At 41.8% G+C, this 19,500-nt stretch overlaps 1 protein-coding gene across 1 annotated transcript in view; it reads left to right on the top strand.

Moving 5' to 3' along the window:
* Positions 1-19,500, top strand: part of SLC25A26 (solute carrier family 25 member 26) — a 132,442-nt gene that overhangs the window by 98,842 nt on the left and 14,100 nt on the right. Inside the window, exons 6-8 of the mRNA XM_040407607.1 lie at positions 1,947-1,991; positions 15,347-15,416; positions 18,808-18,872. Coding sequence (XP_040263541.1) covers positions 1,947-1,991; positions 15,347-15,416; positions 18,808-18,872 — 180 coding nt within the window. The remainder of the gene's footprint in view (positions 1-1,946; positions 1,992-15,346; positions 15,417-18,807; positions 18,873-19,500) is intronic.

Below are 19,500 nucleotides of genomic sequence, written 5' to 3'. Positions count from 1 at the left end.
TATTAATGGTCCCATGGCCTCACAAAGCTGTTTTCCACACGTTTACTGCTCTGTGATCATTTTATAAGTCAAGTACATTTCATGGATTTCCTTTAATATGTTTTGAAGACCACCCAAGCCGAAGATTTTGGTCCACCACCTGAGACCGTCTTTGGACTCCGCTGTTAATTTATGTGCTATAAAGTCAAGTGAAAATCTCTTTAATGTATTAATTAGTTTTTCAGAGCAATGTAGTAAAAATGAATATACACTGCCTGTCCAAAAAAAAAGTCGCCACCTGGATTTAACTAAGCAAATCGTTATGAGCCTCCTATTGGATAATTACTGCATGGGCGATTATCTTTCAGCTAGCAATAAGTTATTTAACCCCAAACTGGTTGCTTCTCATTTCTTAAACAACCATGTCGAAAGACACATCTCCTGGTCGTGGAAAAGATGTTAGTCCGTTTGAGAAGGGTCAAATTATTGGCATGCATCAGGAAGATAAAACATCTAAGGAGATTGCAGAAACTACTGGAAGGATAGTGGGGACCCATCGTATTCGAGGAAGAAATGTGGCGGGAAAAAAATCCTGAATGATCGTGATCGGCGATCACTTAAACGTTTGGTGAAATCAAATCGAAGAAAAACAGCAGTAGAACTCAGGGCTATGTTTAATAGCTATGTTCAGGACTATGTTTAATAGTAAAAAGTAAGAGCATTTCCACGCGCACAATGCAAAGGGAATTCAAGGGATTGGGACTGAACATCTGTGTAGCCGTAAGAAAACCACTAATCAGTGAGGCAAACCCAAAAAAAAGGCTTCAATTTGCTAGGGAGCATAAAGATTGGACTCTGGAGCAATGGAAGAAGGTTGTGTGGTCTGATGAGTCCAGGTTAACCCTGTTCCAGAGTGATGGGCGCATCAGGGTAAGAAGAGAGGCAGATGAAGTGATGCCCCCATCATGCCTAGTGCCTACTGTACAAGCCTGTGGGGGCAGTGCTATGATCTGGGGTTGCTGCAGTTGGTCAGGTCTAGGTTCAGCAACAGTATGTGCTCCAAGAATGAGGTCAGCTGAATACCTGAACATACTGAATGACCAGGTTATTCCATCAATGGATTTGTTCTTCCCTGATGGCACGGGCATATTCCAAGATGACAATGCCAGGATTCATCGGACTCAAATTGTGAAAGAGTGGTTCAGGGAGCATGAGACATCATTGTCACACATGGATTGGCCACCACAGAGTCCAGACCCTAACCCCATTGAGAATCTTTATTTTTATTTTTTGGTGGCAACTTTTTTTTTGGACAGGCAGTGTATGCGTAGAAGCTCAAAAAAATACACCACCTTCTTGTAGAGGCCAAAATCCATTCTTCTCCCTTCAAAGGTATGAACTGTTTGAGTTTGGTCTTAAAGACTTGTTTCCTCAATATTCGGGACCAATATATGTATATTAAATGTGGACTTTACTTATACATTTACTTTTGATAACTTTGTGATAATATATGTTTGTTTAGGGTCAGTAGAACAAATGTAGGAACCGGTTTCAAAACCAATCTAAAGTTGGCCATGAACGATAGCTGTCAACTAAATGGTCATTCATCCAGTCTCCGAGTCCCCAGCCAAACAGATATGGAGGTGCCAATAGAGGGTTAGTTATAGGGGTTACAGAGGTTGTAGTCACACCTGGGGCTAGTGTTGTAAGGGGCCCAGTCACCAGCCTGTGCACAAGAGGGCACCATTACTATAAATGGCCCTGGAACATAGTTTGTTTTGGGGCTCAGGAACTTCAAGTTTCACCTCTGATGTATGAATGTAATTGAGAAGGTAAAATTTAAATTCTTGCCTCCTGACATTAGACATGGGATGTCTCTAGCAACTTTTCACATTCATCATTAATGTTAACATTTCATTTTAACCAGAGATTCTTCTTACATGTAAATATTTTTTGGTGTTTTCTAGATCCCATTTTCACTCGTTCAGTTTCCACTTTGGGAGTTTTTAAAGGTAAGTGACAAAATCATTGAGCATGAAGTTAAACTAAATGGTAATCGTGTAAATCTGCATCTGCACTATATAAAAATGTGTCATGTGGCTGAATTGTTCAGACTAGATGGTGCACGTTTGATGTATTCATGGAATGCGATACTCTTATTTTTGAATTATCATAAAATACCCTTGTGATTTATTTATTTTTTGCAAATATTCTATACCTTTTATTTTGTTCCTCTTGGCTGTCTAGTCCCATCATATATTGCAGCAGATTAGTCCTCTACGAGGCTCAATGTCAGGCACCCACACTGTGGTCAATTTAACAGGAAGCCAAGTAACTTACTAGATTATTTTGGAATTTGGTTAAAAACAAGGGCATCAGGGGAAGCCCATTCTAATACAGTTTCCATGCAGATGTTACCTGTGGTCAAATTCAAACCCAGGTTATCCAAGATGGCACAGTTTCTCTAGTATGGAACATTTATTTTTGTACTTAGTTGTATGTTTGACCACCTTGATTATCAGATTCTGGATGAGCTCAGCTGTAGTATACCATGGGTGGTGGAATAATGGTGGGTGGGAGAGGAGTCACAATATTGATTCCTAGGAACATCTGTCATGGAAGCCTCAAAGCACATGCCATCCTAAATTTAGCTCTATGATCCCGAACACCACCCTCCTCCTACTTTTAGTGTACATACCTCTGAAGTCAAGACTAGTTATGACCCTGTCCCAAGTAGTAGTAACATAATGGTACCACCATTGTGAGTCTCATGAAGAGATATACTGTACGCCAAAAAGTGGTAAGAACGTAAACATTCTCCATATGGTCCCACAAAAAGTTGTGTAGAGGTTGATGAGTGATAGTCAAATCCCTAGAAAACTTCAGATGTTGACTTATGGTACAGTCACCTATAGAGGCTACAGTGAGAACATTCTTCCTACCAGAGGAATTCAATATGCAAATAATATGACATAACTTTTGGAAGCCACATTAGAATAGGAAAGATGAAGAATTTTATTCTCTAGGAAATGGCCCTAATTTAGAATTTGTGACCCTTTAAGAAATGTTATAACCACAAGCTCTTGTCCATAGGGACGATATGATACCAGCCTATTCAGAGGCAGACCAACCACAGATCACGTCTGTTCATTATTGAATGATGGACATGAAGCACTGCACAATTTGTAAACACATTTAGGGAGAGGTTTAAGTTCCCTAGTGACAATGGAGTAATCGGCATCTCCTTTTCTGAACTTCTGGGAAATGCTTACTTAGTTGGCCGGGGTCAAGCTGGGAATACCCACTGGGTAAAGCATTGACTGTAAAAGCATGTCATTTATATGGTGGTTCCCTGAAGTCACTGTTGTCAGTGCTAATATCCGTATTCAGTTTACTCTAGTATTATTATTGTTCTATTATTATTGTTTTGCTATTACTTTTATTATTGTGTTATTATTATAATTATTATATCCTCCTATTATTACTATTTACTATTATTGTTATTATGATATGTTACTATTGTTTTATTACTATTATTCTTTTTAATTGATTATAATTACTGTTATTTTATTATTGTTATATTATTGTTATTATTACTACTCCTATTATTCTTATCATTGCTATTATTATATTATTATGCGCTGTCTTTAGAATCAAACCTTTTTGGGGGCTTTTTCATCTCCGCATTCTGAAATTCTTAATTATTTTGATCTAATATCTATCTATCGATCTATCTTATAAATTTTTAGCATTTGTTAAAGTTATGGGGATTTTTACATTATATTGGTTGTCAAAAATGTTTTTGCATTCTAAAGGAAACCTTTAAAAGGGTTTTCCGAGATATTTTTAGTGATGACCTATCCTCTGATTGGTGGGGGTCCTATTCCCAGAACCCCTGCCGATCAGCTGTTTGAGAAGGCTCCGGCGCTCCTTTGAGCTCAGCTCACCAAGCACAGTGCCGTCCAGTTGATAGCTGCTGTGCTTGGTGTTGGTACTTCAGTGGGGCTGAGCTACTCCTTGGCCACGTGACCGATGAATGTGATGTCACATGGCCTAGGCAAAGCTGAAAGAAGGCCGCGGCATTACTACGAGTACTGGTGCCTTGTCAAACAGCCGATCAGGGGGGATCCTAGGTGTCAGGCCCCACTCCATCAGATACTGATGACCTATCCAGAGGACAGGCCATCAGTAAAAATTTCTCAGTAAACCCCTTTAACTTAAACTTCCAAGTCATTAAATATTGGCATACGCATCCCATTATATTGTACCAGTGTGCAGAAGCTTATGTACCACATCATTGGTGTATGTACAAGAGATAGTCCTTGAGGCTATTGTCAGGTCCCGGGGTGGTCTTCATAGTAAAGCTGGGGATGCCATACCTTGAAGGGGTTAAAAAAAATAATAATAATAAAATTGAACAACAGAGCCCTGCTTTATAGATGGCATACAATGCAGATAGCTCGGTAATACCAAATGTGGTGGGGACGTGCATCAAACCATGTACAACAGAAGAAATCGGAACGCCATATGGCGCTCGAATCTTGTGCAATATTTATCAGTAAATTCCTCAGACTATTTCTTCCCAAATGGAGCCGACTATGACAGGAAGGTGTCGGGGCCCGGCACATTATAATCATGTGGGTGTCAACTTGTTAACAGCAATGACATTTGCCTTAACTATGACCGTAGCAAGATCTGCCACCCAAGCCTCCCAGTTAGGCTACTTTCACACTGGAATTTTGGCTTTCCGTTTGTGAGATCCGTTCACGGCTCTCACAAGCGGTCTAAAAACAGATCAGTTTTTGCCCTAATGCATTCTGAATGGAAAAGGATCCGCTCAGAATGCATCAGTTTGCATCAGTTCAGTCTCTATTCCGCTTCGGAGACGGACACCAAAACGCTGCCTGCTACGATATTCTGGCTGTTAAAACCAGTGAAAACGCAACAACTGCTATAACTGGGCACAACATATGTGGGGAGACTTGTAACAACTGGTGCCAAGGAAAAGTTGAGCAGATGCCATAGAGACCAATTTTATTTTGCTACAATTTAATTGGTTGCTATGGGCAACTGCTCCATTTTTCCTTTTGCTTTGATGTTGATAAATCTGTCCATTAGTAGAATCTGCAACATGTGAGTCGATCGCGTTTGATTATTGTGTTATAGGCAGCCAGAGAGAAGGGTTAGAGGGGTTCAGATAGGTGCGGGTTCCACGTCTGGGAACCTCTCCTGTCTAGAGAACAGGGCCCCTAAAAAGAAGAGGAGCACACCGCGCATGCGCAATGGGAGTGCCGAATGTGCTGTGAATGGAGAGTACCCCACGCCAGCAGGACCGCCGCTCAGTTAACTGCTGAAAATAGATGAGCCAGCACTTGGTTATTTTCAGAGAGCGGCCGCCTATGTGTGGCTGCTGTCTTTTCACCTCGGGGTGGGGGGTGTCCTGTCCTGAAGATAGGTGCAGGGCCCCCCATCTGGAACCAGATTCTATCTGACATTGATAGCATATCCTAGCGATAGGTCATCCATGTTCCAGATGGGAATACCCCTTTAAAAGGATTGTGTCTCCTGGATCTGAATACTTTTATAATAATTATTTGTAATTTAAAATGTAGTATAGACAGTGAGCTATTCAATAAAATGTATCTGTATAGCGCCACCTGCTGTTTGTTATTTTTTTTATTTTCTGTCCGTATCACTGAGCTGGTCGCACATGCTCAGTTTATATCTTTAACTGTCAACAGCTATATGCTCTGTTAGAAGCTGTGGCAGTTATGGGGAGAGAGATGCAGCAGAAAGGACACACTCCCAGAGCTGCCAGGCTGAAGAGAACCTAGCAGAGTAATTGGGGCAATGAATGTGGAGATCTCCGGACCCATGTGAGGTACAGGGCTGGTTCTAGCTTTGTTAGAAAGACATTGTCATGCACTATATGACGTCTTATTTTCATTTTTTACATCGATTTATGGCATAACCCCATTGGACACTGATCGCCCTCTGACGTGGAGAAACCACAGAAGATTATGGCGCAGAATAGAATCCGCTATGTCAGGCGCACAACCAGGATGTCCCCGTTTTCTGCTGTCGACGTCAGTTCGTCAGGACTATCGGTTCTCCCTCTAAATCCAGGCTGTGAGGAGAACCATTTGTAAGAGCCCTACGGGGAACAGCTTTCCAAAGCCAGGAGCTTATCAAAGGCTCCCTCTGTGTTTTCCTTTCAATCCAAGGAAAGAACTTGTCTCTAGCACATCCTGCAAAACGCGGCGCACGTACTGGAAGGGAGCGTCGTCCGTCATCTATATCCTATTACCTCGTGTTTGTTTAATATCATATGGCACGCTGTCAAGTGAATCACGTATATTTAGCATCATTGAAGTTGACCTGACTCCAGCACACGGGAGACTCGCTGTTTATGGGGTAGATGTATATTGGGTTAGTGCATAGTGGCTGAGGAGGTTGAATATGCACGGCTGCCTTAAAGGGGCTGTCCACTTTACAAAAACCCTTTTTGTTAGAAGGATTCCCCAGAAATAAAATGATTGCAGGGTCTTCTGTTGCTAAAACCTTTGCCAGTCTAATGTAATCTGGTGGGAAAAAAACTAGTATTATGTGTTAAAGGGGTTGTCCCAAAATTGATGTAAAATCAGGCATCATATAGTAACATAGAAACATAGAATGTGTCGGCAGATAAGAACCATTTGGCCCATCTAGTCTGCCCAATATACTGAATACTATGGATAGCCCCTGGCCCTATCTTATATTAAGGATAGCCTTATGCCTATCCCATGCATGCTTAAACACCTTCACTGTATTTGCAGCTACCACTTCTGCAGGAAGGCTATTCCATGCATCCACTACTCTCTCAGTAAAGTAATACTTCCTGATATTACTTTTAAACCTTTGCCCCTCTAATTTAAAACTGTGTCCTCTTGTAGCAGTTTTTCTTGTTTTAAATATGCTCTCCTCCTTTACCGAGTTGATTCCCTTTATGTATTTAAAAGTTTCTATCATATCCCCTCTGTCTCTTCTTTCTTCCAAGCTATACATATTAAGGTCCTTTAATATTTCCTGGTAAGTTTTATCCTGCAATCCATGTACTAGTTTAGTAGCTCTTCTCTGAACTCTCTCTAGAGCAGTGTTTCCCAACCAGTGTGCCTCCAGCTGTTGCAAAACTACAACTCCCAGAATACCTGGACAGCCTTTGGCTGTGCGGGCATGCTGGGAGTTGTAGTTTTGCAACAGCTGGAGGCACACTGGTTGGGAAACACTGCTCTAGAGTATCTATATCCTTCTGGAGATATGGCCTCCAGTACTGCGCACAATACTCCAAGTGAGGTCTCACCAGTGTTCTGTACAGCGGCATAAGCACTTCACTCTTTCTACTGCTTATACCTCTCCCTATACATCCAAGCATTCTTCTGGCATTTCGTGCTGCTCTATTACATTGTCTTCCCACCTTTAAGTCTTCTGAAATAATTACTCCTAAATCCCTTTCCTCAGATACTGAGGTCAGGACTGTGTCAAATATTCTATATTCTGCCCTTGGGTTTTTACGCCCCAGGTGCATTATCTTGCACTTATCCACATTAAATTTCAGTTTCCAGAGTTCTGACCATTCTTCTAGTTTTCCTAAATCCTTTTCCATTTGGTGTTTCCCTCCAGGAACATCAACCCTGTTACATATCTTTGTGTCATCAGCAAAAAGACAAACCTTACCATCGAGGCCTTTTGCAATATCACTTATGAAGATATTAAACAAAATTGGTCCCAGTACAGATCCCTGTGGAACCCCACTGGTAACATGACCTTGTTTTTAATGTTCTCCATTGACTACAACCCTCTGTTGTCTGTCACTCAGCCACTGCCTAATCCACTCAACAATATGGGAGTCCATGCTCAATGACTGCAGTTTATTGATAAGTCTTCTATGTGGGACAGTGTCAAAAGCCTTACTAAAATCTAGATATGCGATGTCTACTGCACCTCCACCGTCTATTATTTTAGTCACCCAGTCAAAAAAATCTATAAGATTTGTTTGACATGATCTCCCTGAAGTAAACCCATGTTGTTTTTCATCTTGCAATCCATGGGATTTTAGATGTTCCACAATCCTATCCTTTAATAGGGTTTCCATTAATTTGCCTACTATTGATGTCAGACTCACTGGTCTATAGTTGCTCGATTCCTCCCTACTACCTTTCTTGTGAATGGGCACGACATTTGCCAATTTCCAATCTTCCGGGACGACTCCTGTCACTAATGATTGGTTAAATAAATCTGTTAACGGTTTTGCCAGCTCACCACTAAGCTCTTTTAATAATTTTGGGTGTATCTCATCAGGCCCCTGTGACTTATTTGTCTTCACCTTAGACAGCAAACTTAGAACATCTTCCTCTGTAAAGATACATGCATCAAATGATTTATTAGTCATCCTTTCTAGTGGAGGTCCTTCTCCTTTTTCTTTTGTAAAAACTGAACAGAAGTATTCATTAAGGCAGTCGGCTAGCCCTTTATTCTCTTCTACATACCTTCCGTCCTTTGTTTTTAATTTAGTTATTCCTTGTTTTAATTTCCTTTTTTCATTTATATATCTGAAGAATGTCTTATCCCCTTTTTTCATAGACTGAGCTAGTTTTTCTTCTGCCTGCGCTTTAGAAGTTCTTATAACTTGCTTGGCCTCTCTCTGCCTAATCTTGTAGATTTCCTTATCTTCATTGCTCTGGTTTTTTTTATAATTACAAAATGCTAGCTTTTTATTTTTAATGATTTGGGCCACTTCTGCTGAGTACCACAGTGGTCTCTTCCTTTTTTTGCTTTTACTGACAAGTCTAATGCAATTTTCTGTTGCCTTCAATAATGCACCTTTTAAGTAGTCCCATTTCTCCTGGACTCCATGTAATCCGTTCCAGTCTGATAAGGACTCATTTATGACTAATTTCATTTTTGAAAAGTCCTGTTTTTCTAAAGTCTAAAACTTTTGTTTTTGTGTGGTGGGACTCTTTCACTGTTCTTATATTAAACCACACTGACTGGTGATCACTAGATCCCAAGGTTTCGCCTACAATGACATCATATATCGAATCCCCATTTGTGAATACCAAATCCAAAATGGCCTCCCTCCGGGTTGGCTCCTCAACCACTTGTTGTAGAGATAACCCCAGTAGGGAATTTAGAATATCTGTACTCCTGGTAGAACTTGCTATTTTGGTTTTCCAGTTTATATCTGGAAGATTGAAATCTCCCATAATGATAACTTCTCCTTTCATTGTCATTTTAGCCATTTCTTCAACTAGTAGATCATCTAGTTCTTTAACTTGACCAGGTGGTCTATATATCACACCTACACGAGTTACTGCATGGTTAGCAAACTGCAACGTAACCCAAACTGACTCTATGTTGGCCTCACCAACTTGTATTAGGATAGATTTAATGCTATCTTTCACATACAGGGCCACTCCTCCTCCTTTCTTGCCTTCTCTGTCTCTTCTGTATAAAGAGTACCTTGGTATGGTTATGTCCCAGTCATTTCTTTCATTAAACCATGTCTCCGTAACAGTCACTAAATCTACATTCTCAGATGCCATTATTGACCCAAGTTCATTGATTTTTTTACCTAAACTGCGAGCATTTGTAGACAGGACTCTGAGCTTATAATTTCTTAACCTCTGTGCTTCTGACCTGTTCTGGCATTGTTTCGGGGGGCAATTGGACTCTTTTATTTTCACTCTTTTGCCCCCCCTTCCTAGTTTAAATACTCTTTCGCAAATTCTTGGAGTTGTTCACTAAGTACATTTGTATCTTTTGAGAGAAAGATGCAAACCATCTTTTTTGTACAGTTCCTTTCTATTCCAAGTAGAGCTATCATGAGAAACAAAGCCAAATCCTTGCTCTTGACACCTTTTACCAAGCCATATGTTGAACTCCTTTATGCGCCTCTGCCTATCATTCTGAACATTATGCACAGGCAGAACTTCAGAAAATGAAATGGTGGATGCAAAATCCTGTACGTCATTACCAAGTGTGATAAAAGATTTTTTCACCTCTGACACTTCATTGCAAGCCAGGTCATTTGTCCCTAGATGGACAAGAACATCCACGTCCCCTTCCTGCTTTGCTTGCTTAACAATATTAATAATACGTCTTCTATCTCTTCTAGTAGTACATGACAGTCACTTTCTAACAAACCTAGAACCAGCCCTGGACCTCTCATGAAGGTCTCCCCATTTATTGCTCTTTTCAGAATGGCAGCTCAGAGGCATGTCCTTTATCAGGGGGTGTGTCCTCTCTGCTGCTGCTCTCTCCCTCTCACAGCTCAGAGGGTGTATCCTTTTTGTGCTGCAGCTCACTCCCTGAACTAACGCTACTAACAGTAGATAGGACTGGTGGCAGTTGAAGGATAAAACTGAGCATGTGTGACCACCTCAGTAGGTGGACATGTGCACTACTTATACAGAAACACCAAGGGGCGCCATTATAATGAAGAAAAGAGAATGTTTTACAACTGGAGCATTTTTGTAACAGAAAAATAATTAGTTTTTCATGCTGAATTATATTAAATGAACGTTTTAATGGCGGCACAATGCCTTTATGTTTTTCTGCAGCGCCACCACAGGTTGAATAAAGCATAACATGTTGTAAATCAAAATCAGTGGGTGGTTCATGTAACACATGAACATGTCAAGTCCACCCAAGAGACGCCATTTCTACAGTAGTTCTCTGCTATGGCTAATTGATTAGAGGTCTGAAGAAGGGATTCCCTATTTTGGCATTTTGATAATAGATTTTGGTCCCTGATATTATAGGAGAAATTAATTCCATAGAAACAAATGATTCTCATGAAAGTATATGTACACATTAACAATTATTTTTAATACATTTTTTAAAAAGACACTTATGGAACAGTTTTGATTTGGAAATCGCCTGCTGTAATCGAACTACAGATTCTGTGCAGATCTGTGTGTCTCCATGGTAACAGACTACAGACAACCCCTATGTAGTCTGACCCTGCAGTCACACTCCTTTCCATCTGTCCTCCGCCTCCTCTTCAAACAGCTGATCGCGGGGGTGGCGGGTGTTGGACCCCTGCCGATCTCATATTGATCACCTATCCTGAGGGTAGTTCATTAATATAAAACCCCTGCGCAACTCCTTTAATTAACAGAACTGCTGAATATTTTTAATAAAGGCCAATTGAAAAAAAAAAATTGGGGTCCAAAATGAGTAAAACTGCAAATCTCCCATTGTTTTGTGTCTACAGCTTCTCTGCAGACCGATGCGTCTCAATGGTAACAGACTACTGTGTAGTCTGATCCTGCAGTCATATTGCCAACCAACTGTCCCCTACTCCTGCAAAAGTATGTTAGTAAGAAGTGGTGGACAGATAGACCGGAGCATGACTTCAGGGTCAGACTACAGTCTGTAGTCTGTTACCATGGAGACACACAGAATCTGTAGTTAAAAAACAGCAGGTCGGACCCCCGCCAGTCTGATATTGATGACCTCTCCCGAGGATCGGTCATCAGTATAAAACCGCTGCACCACCCCTTTAATACATTTTTAAGAAAAATGTTATAATGGTGGACCTTCCCTTTAAGCATTTACTTAATGGTTTGTGAAGGGGTTCACCAAAGGTTAACCTAAAATTGTAAACCTTCAAAATAAATATCAGTGACACGGTACAGTAATATCTACAGAGTAGCAGATTAAACATTAGCACAAGTTTCTCCGCCGGCGTTCTTGGGAACCCTGATATTTGTAAGTCTTTGTCAACTGTCAGAAAGGGATTAGCTTGTGTAAATTTCTCTTTGTGTCTCTGTAGTGTCGGGAGATGACAGAATCTGAAGGCGTTTACACCCTGATATTCCTATCCCTGCAGGAAATATTACACCACTTTTTGTTTTTCCAAGTTATTTAATTAGACTTCAGTGTCAACTACCATCACCATAGAGGCAGAGCGGGCCCCTAAGGATCCAGCCCCTTTGCTACTGGGTGGTGTGAACCTGTACAAGACTGTGCTCCTGGAGTTGTAAGCAATTAAAGGTCATCTGTCAGCAGATTTGCACCTATGACCTGTTGCATGTGCACTTGGCAGCTGATGGGGGGGGGGGGGGGGCAAACACTAGGCCCTTTTATACTGCGTGGCAAAAATGAACATCATTATTCAGGCCCTTTCTCTTCTATGTGCACCCCTGCTATTTAGATAGAACATGTCGTCTTATTCTGGTCCTCAAAATCCAGACCTCGAACCCAGAGAAGTACCGTAAATGGCTCTGCAAAAAAAATGCCAGTCGCACAAGGGCGGTGTCCTTATTTAGCAGATGCGCAGTTTGCAGACTGCAAAACGGATACGGCCATGTGCATCAGGCTTTAGATACACAGCTCGGCAGGGTGTATCATACAAGATAGGATTAGATACACAGCTCAGCAGGCAGTATCATACAAGATAGGATTAGATACACAGCTCAGCAGGCAGTATCATACAAGATAGGATTAGATACACGGCTCAGCAGGCAGTATCCTACAAGATAGGATTAGATACACAGCTCAGCAGGCAGTATCATACAAGATAGGATTAGATACACAGCTCAGCAGGCAGTATCATACAAGATAGGATTAGATACACAGCTCAGCAGGCAGTATCATACAAGATAGGATTAGATACACGGCTCAGCAGGCAGTATCATACAAGATAGGATTAGATACACGGCTCAGCAGGCAGTATCATACAAGATAGGATTAGATACACAGCTCAGCAGGCAGTATCATACAAGATAGGATTAGATACACAGCTCAGCAGGCAGTATCATACAAGATAGGATTAGATACACAGCTCAGCAGGCAGTATCATACAAGATAGGATTAGATACACGGCTCAGCAGGCAGTATCATACAAGATAGGATTAGATACACAGCTCAGCAGGCAGGATCATACAAGATAGGATTAGATACACAGCTCAGCAGGCAGTATCATACAAGATAGGATTAGATACACAGCTCAGCAGGCAGTATCATACAAGATAGGATTAGATACACAGCTCAGCAGGCAGTATCATACAAGATAGGATTAGATACACAGCTCAGCAGGCAGTATCATACAAGATAGGATTAGATACACGGCTCAGCAGGCAGTATCCTACAAGATAGGATTAGATACACAGCTCAGCAGGCAGTATCATACAAGATAGGATTAGATACACAGCTCAGCAGGCAGTATCATACAAGATAGGATTAGATACACAGCTCAGCAGGCAGTATCATACAAGATAGGATTAGATACACGGCTCAGCAGGCAGTATCATACAAGATAGGATTAGATACACAGCTCAGCAGGCAGGATCACACATGATAATCTTTGATACAGGAAAAATAGACTGTATCGCAGATGATTAATAGATACAGAGGCACAGCACACAGTATCTGACATGATAAGTTTAGATACACACCAGACAGTATCATACAAGATGGGATTAGATACAAATGACACCAGCCAGTATAGTGCAAGATGGGTTTAGATACACAGCTCAGCAGGTAATCTAGTACAAATGGGATTAGATACACAGCTCAGCAGGTAATCTAGTACAAATGGGATTAGATACAAAGCCCAGCAAGCAGTATCGCACCCAACAGGCTGTGTATGAAGCACACATACATGATAGGATTAGATACACATGTGATTGGATGTGATTGCCTGCGGACGGTCAGTGATGTTATTTAGACACTGAGTGAGAAGTAGACTAACAGGAGTCCTGTCTGGATGTAGTAACATGGCCACATATAGTGGGTGGAGCTGCTGCAGACTGAACAGTGGGGGGGAGGGGCCAGCCTGTGAATCATCACTCTGCAGCCAGGCTTTATCAATAAAGTTACCAAAACAGAAAACTAGGAAAGTAAACAGATCTGATGCCCAGACAGAGGGAAAGAAAGCACAGACATGAAAAGCAGGTATTGGGGGCATGCATGTATGGTGAGGGGTGTTAGGGGCACATAAAAAGAATTTTGATTTAGGGACCGGACAACCTTTTTAAATACAAACAAGGAGGAATATGAGTAAGGCTACTTTCACACTCGCGTTTTGGCTTTCCGTTTGTGAGATCCCTTCAGGGCTCTCACACGCGGTCCAAAATGGATCAGTTTTGCCCTAATGCATTCTGAATGGAAAAGGATCCGCTCAGAACGCATCAGTTTGCCTCCGATCAGTCTCCGTTCCGCTCTGGAGGCGGACACCAAATCGCTGCCTGCAGCGAAACTGAGCCAAACTGATCCGTCCTGACACACAATGTAAGTCAATAGGGACCGATCCGTTTTCTCTGACACAATCTGGCACAATAGAAAACGGATCCGTCCTCCATTGACTTTTAATGGTGTTCAAAGTCATGGCTATAGAAGACATATCACAACCAGATCCGTTCAGGACGGATGCATGCGGTTGTATTATTGTAATGTAAGTGTTTTTGCAGATCCATTAAGGATCCGCAAAAAATACTAGTGTGAAAGTAGCCTAACTCCTCCATGGTACTGTTTTTTTCCTTTACTAATCAGATTTTTTAAAGGCTTCTTCACCTTTCGTGTTGCAGTATATCATTTTATTTTATTCCTCATGAAATGACCATCCTGTAACATCTTTAGTGTCATTCCACATATTCTTGCTAGAAATATATTGTCACCAATTGGAGGTGTGTTCCTACACACTCTGACACTGTCCAATCCGTACCGATAGTTTCAGATTGTGTCGGGACACGTCCCTCTGACGAGGGTAATGGTAACTCCCAATTGTCAATGTATTCTTACTTTTCCAGGAGGGATAACGGAGGAAAGGCACAGCGCAGAATTATAAGAAAATATGCTCCAGAATTGTTATTTCATGAGAAATGCAAATATTAACTTACCAAAAAAAAAGGCTGGAAATGAAGCTAAAGGATCACCATTTCCAGCTATTCCAGGGTAAATGTCTAGTCAGCCAAAGGTTCCCCATTCAGAATCGGCTGTTTATCAGGCTTGTCGGGAGCCGAATGGTATAGCAGGGGAGGTCTGTGATGACACAGCCAAGAAAATAATGAAGGGAACTTGCTAATTCTTTATAGTGTATTGTAACCTATTATTACTATGTCGTTTTTATTAATCTTTTATTATGTCACAGTTTTATGCGTAAAGTGTGGTGCCCCCTGCTGACTGATACAGTAATCTGGGAGTTGTAGTTCTAAAGTCACGGCTTTTCCCAAGTCTGACCTGTAATGCTTTCCGTGACCCCTTTTACGTCAGTTCCCATCCTTGAAATCAACCCTTTTGCAGATGATCTAAAGCGTGTAATAAAATTCCTCCATATTTTTTTTTTTTTATACATTTTTATTTTCTCTTCTGTTTTTCATTCCAGGATCTCTGGTCATGGAAGCAGAGCCGTCCGCTCGATTCTTGGCAGTCTGCAGTCTGTGGAGCATTTGCAGGTGCAAGGGATTATAAGTTAAACTGAGGAAGAGGGGAAAAACACATTAAAAGAGGAGAGCAGAAAAAAAATAAAAAAGAGTGGAAGCATATGAGGTCCAGGCAAAGCTGGTTTGTTTAGAGCGCCATCGCTGCTTTTGTTGTTTAGCGTCCGGAGGTCACTCTACAAAAGAGGTCAAAGAAAAAGTTGCATTAAGATGAAAGGCGGACAAATGTTTTTGACAAATTTGCTTTGGTTATAATAAAGAAGGTGTCAATCACCCTCACACCCGTAATCCTGGTAGTAGAAGACAATCCTATGTGCAGAGGCTGCCCCGAGCCGAGTGCAGGACCGTGCAGCTGTCTGCCCCGAGCTGATCTTCAGGGCTTTTCTCGACTCCTGAAGAAAGGCCATGATTCACTGTCCATGTGACAGCCCTGTCAGCAGGGCAGATTAAGTGGTGTCAGGAGGGGAGAAAAAATTAGTTGCAAGAGCCTACAGGCTGCAGAAAGCTTCGATGCAAAAGCAGCGGAGGACAGAACATCTGGGCAGCGAGGAAGCAACAGACGGGGGACTAGAGGGTTTATAGTGTTATTGTGGCTGGAAGATCCTAAAGGATGAAGATGGGAAATGTTAAAATTTTTGTGTTGGAGAACACGTTCAAGGAAATCCAACAAAATCTTTGCGTGACATTCTACGGAACGCCCAAAATGTCCAGAATTTAAAGGGGTTATCCAGGAATTTAATATTAATGGTCTATCCTCAGGACCACGTTTTTGAAGAGGCCGGAGTGGCTGTGAATGCAGCACCCTACTCGCAGCTCACCAGGCACAGCGCCGCACGTTGTATAGTGGCTGTGCTTGGTATCGCAGTTCAGTCCCATTGACTTGAAAGGGACTGAGCTGCTCCTAGGCCATGTGACCAATGTACGGTGACGTCACTGACCTCAGATGCAGTTACCTGCTTATGTCATTCTAATCCTGCCTGTAATGCTATCACCTCTGTGTATAGATACGACAGGATCCATTCATTCCCTGTACAATGACCTCTGCACAGGTTATAGATCATGCCTAGAAAACTCTCCCATAGAAGGCAATGAGGTCCTCTCCTGACCATTGTGTCTATAGCCCATGGGGCTCCCGTAAAGCAATTTTCTTAATGCTTTTAAGAATAGCTCAGGCAAGATGGCCGCCCCCATAATCATGTTCAGGAGATGGAATAAATCTGCAATCAGAAATAGATTAGAAAAATACATATGTGGCACTATCTGGTTTTAACTGGCAGATAAAAATTTTGGCGACACATTTCCTTGAAGATCCAAAACAAAGACCGTGGAAAGGGTGGTCAAGGGTGGAAGTCAGGGGCATTAAAGTGTGACAGTAGGGTGCAAGTTATAAAAAATAAATAAACAAAAAGAGTTTATGCTCAGCAATCTCCCATCGCTGCCATTCTGGGTGCCCGCTGCGTTCCACTTCCTGCTCTTATCCTGACACAGCAGGAAATGACAGTGAATTCTGCTCAGCCAGTGATTGGCTGAATGCCGTTTCCTGCTGTGTCAGGACTAGAGCCAGACACTGCACAATATAGGTGATTGCCCTTACCAGCCCCGAGATTCTTGAAAATCGGTGTGTCACTGTGAGACGGATCTCCAACCAGGATACAGGAAAAACATTCCAGGGCTGCCACATGTAAAAACTGGATTATTTTTTTTAGTTGCGGAATACAAGCAGATTAAAAACATTGATGTGTTTCAACCTACTTTAGCCCTTCATCAAAACGTTTTGATAAAGGGTTAGAGTAGCCTGAAACGTGTCAACGTTTTTTTTATCTGCTTGTATCTCGTGACTAAAAAAAAGAACCCAGTTTTTGCGTGTGGCAGCACTGGAATGTTTTTCCTGTATCCTAGAGAAGGACACTGTCGGAACAGCAGCGGGTGGTCAGTGAGGTGAGTATACCCTCTTGAGTTTTTTAAACCATTTGCAACCCACTATAACACTTTTTTTTTTTTGAAAACCCGTCCTCCATCATAATTCGTGCTCAAAGGGCGAGGATTTTTCTGCAAAGTCTATAATCCCAAAAGCGGTAGTTTCTCTCCCGTCTCTAGGCTCAAAGTGAATGGCACAGGACATTTTTAGTTGTAACTGAAGATTAAAGGCGATATGCGGGGTTAGAAAAATGTGGCTTTTAAAAACAGCACCCCACCTGTCCATAGGTTGTGTGTGGTATTGCAGCCTAATCTAATTAACTGTAATGGAGCTGTGCTGCAATACCCGATATAAGTCATGGAAAGATGTGGTGGTAGGGGAATAAAGAGCCATGTTTTTCTAATCCTGGACTAGATTGTATAATAAGGCCCGTTCTACACTTGCGTTAACATCAACCTGCCGGAGATGTCTGGATCTGGTAATGCCGGACGCTACTTGACGCCCACCAGCCCCATCCAATATAATGGGGACCAGCTTAAATCCGGGCGCGACCTGGCAAACATGCGGCCTGACGAAAACTACTGCACGCAGCGTTATTTGTCCGGACGATTCTCTGCATATTTGCCGGGTTGCTGCCAAATCGCCGCCGGTCCCCATTATAGTGAAAATAGGGAATGCAGACAGATCTCAAAACGCTAGTGTAAAATTAGCCTGAAAAGTTCTACAACTTTCGACTTTTTTTGGTTTGCAGTCAGTGAATGGGGGCACTCTTGTCTACATTCAGTGGGTGTAACCTGTACAGATCTAGTCCTGCTCTCAGCTGAAAGAAAGATACAACCGTATCAAGTCTAGACAATGCTCTGTGAGCTATATACATCAGTAGCAGCACAAAACGGTTTGCTACAATGTATCAGTGTGCACTCCTTGACTGTTTAGCATTGTCTACGCTGGATACAATTGTATCCACTTCTCATCTGAGAACAGGGGGAGCTGTTTACAGGTTTGTAGTCTCTGAATGTAAACAAGAATGTTCTCATTCCCTGACAGCAAACATGTATCTTGGCAATAGTGAGGAATTGAAACAAAAAGTTGTAGAACTTTTTGTGTACACAGTGGTTCAGCTTGATTTACATAAAACTGGAAAATCATTTTAAAGTTTTGCATCCCTTTTTAACAAGTGGATGCTTTACATGACGTACAGTGCACATACAGGACGGCGTCTCGTTAATCGTTTGATTATAAAAAATAAAAAAAAAAGTATGGTCTTGTTTATAGAAGGAGCGCTGTAAGGAGCCGAAAGCGGGCCCCTGAGAACCGTTCTCCGCAGTCAGAAGCTGGATGACCCAGTCATACGTTTGATGTAGTTTATATATAAACATCGCATTTTAAGACGTCTTGACAAAGGTTGTGGGAACTTTACTGTGAGATCAATCCCCAACAAGGTCTTATTTGTCTTTTTTTTTTTTTTTTTTTTTTTTTACTGCTCAGGTGGTTTTGCAGCTGCGGTTACTACCCCCCTGGATGTAGTGAAAACCCGTATAATGCTGGCAAAGGTAAAGAGAGAGAGAGCATGGCCCACCTGTGCCAAAATAACTGCATTTGTACAAAGCCAAGTAGTATATACAGTATTATGTCTTCTTATGTGACTATTTGGTGTGAAGCAATATTAAAATTTCCTGGGAGGATCTTCTCATGTGCTCATTGCCGCCCCCTACTGAGAAAAAATATATTCACTGAAAAAAGGAGTGGGGGAAAAAAGGAAAGTGACTCAATGGCCATTTCTTGCTCAAGAGTGGTTGTAAGTTGACAGAGAAAATGATCATATTTTTTGTTTTATAAGACGTAACTAGATTGAGGAGGAAAAAAAGAAAAAAAAATGTTTTCATCAGACCTCGCAACAGATCCCCCAGTCTTTGTCAGACTTCAGATCAGGCCTCCATTTCAAACCTCAGATCAGACCCACTTATGAGACCCCCATATCAGAACTCAGATAAGACCCCCATATCAGATCAGACATCCAAGCAGACCCCCGTGTCACACCTCAGATCAGACCCACTTATGAGACCCCCATATCAGAACCCCTTATCAGAACTCAGATAAGACCCCCCATATCAGATCAGACATCCAAGCAGACCCCCGTGTCACACCTCAGATCAGACCCCATATCAGATCTGACCCCAT

Source organism: Bufo bufo, chromosome 9 (assembly GCF_905171765.1).
Source record: "Bufo bufo chromosome 9, aBufBuf1.1, whole genome shotgun sequence".
Lineage (NCBI taxonomy): Eukaryota > Metazoa > Chordata > Amphibia > Anura > Bufonidae > Bufo > Bufo bufo.
The sequence above is the reverse complement of the archived record's forward strand: the minus strand, read 5'-3'. Positions and strand labels throughout refer to the sequence as shown.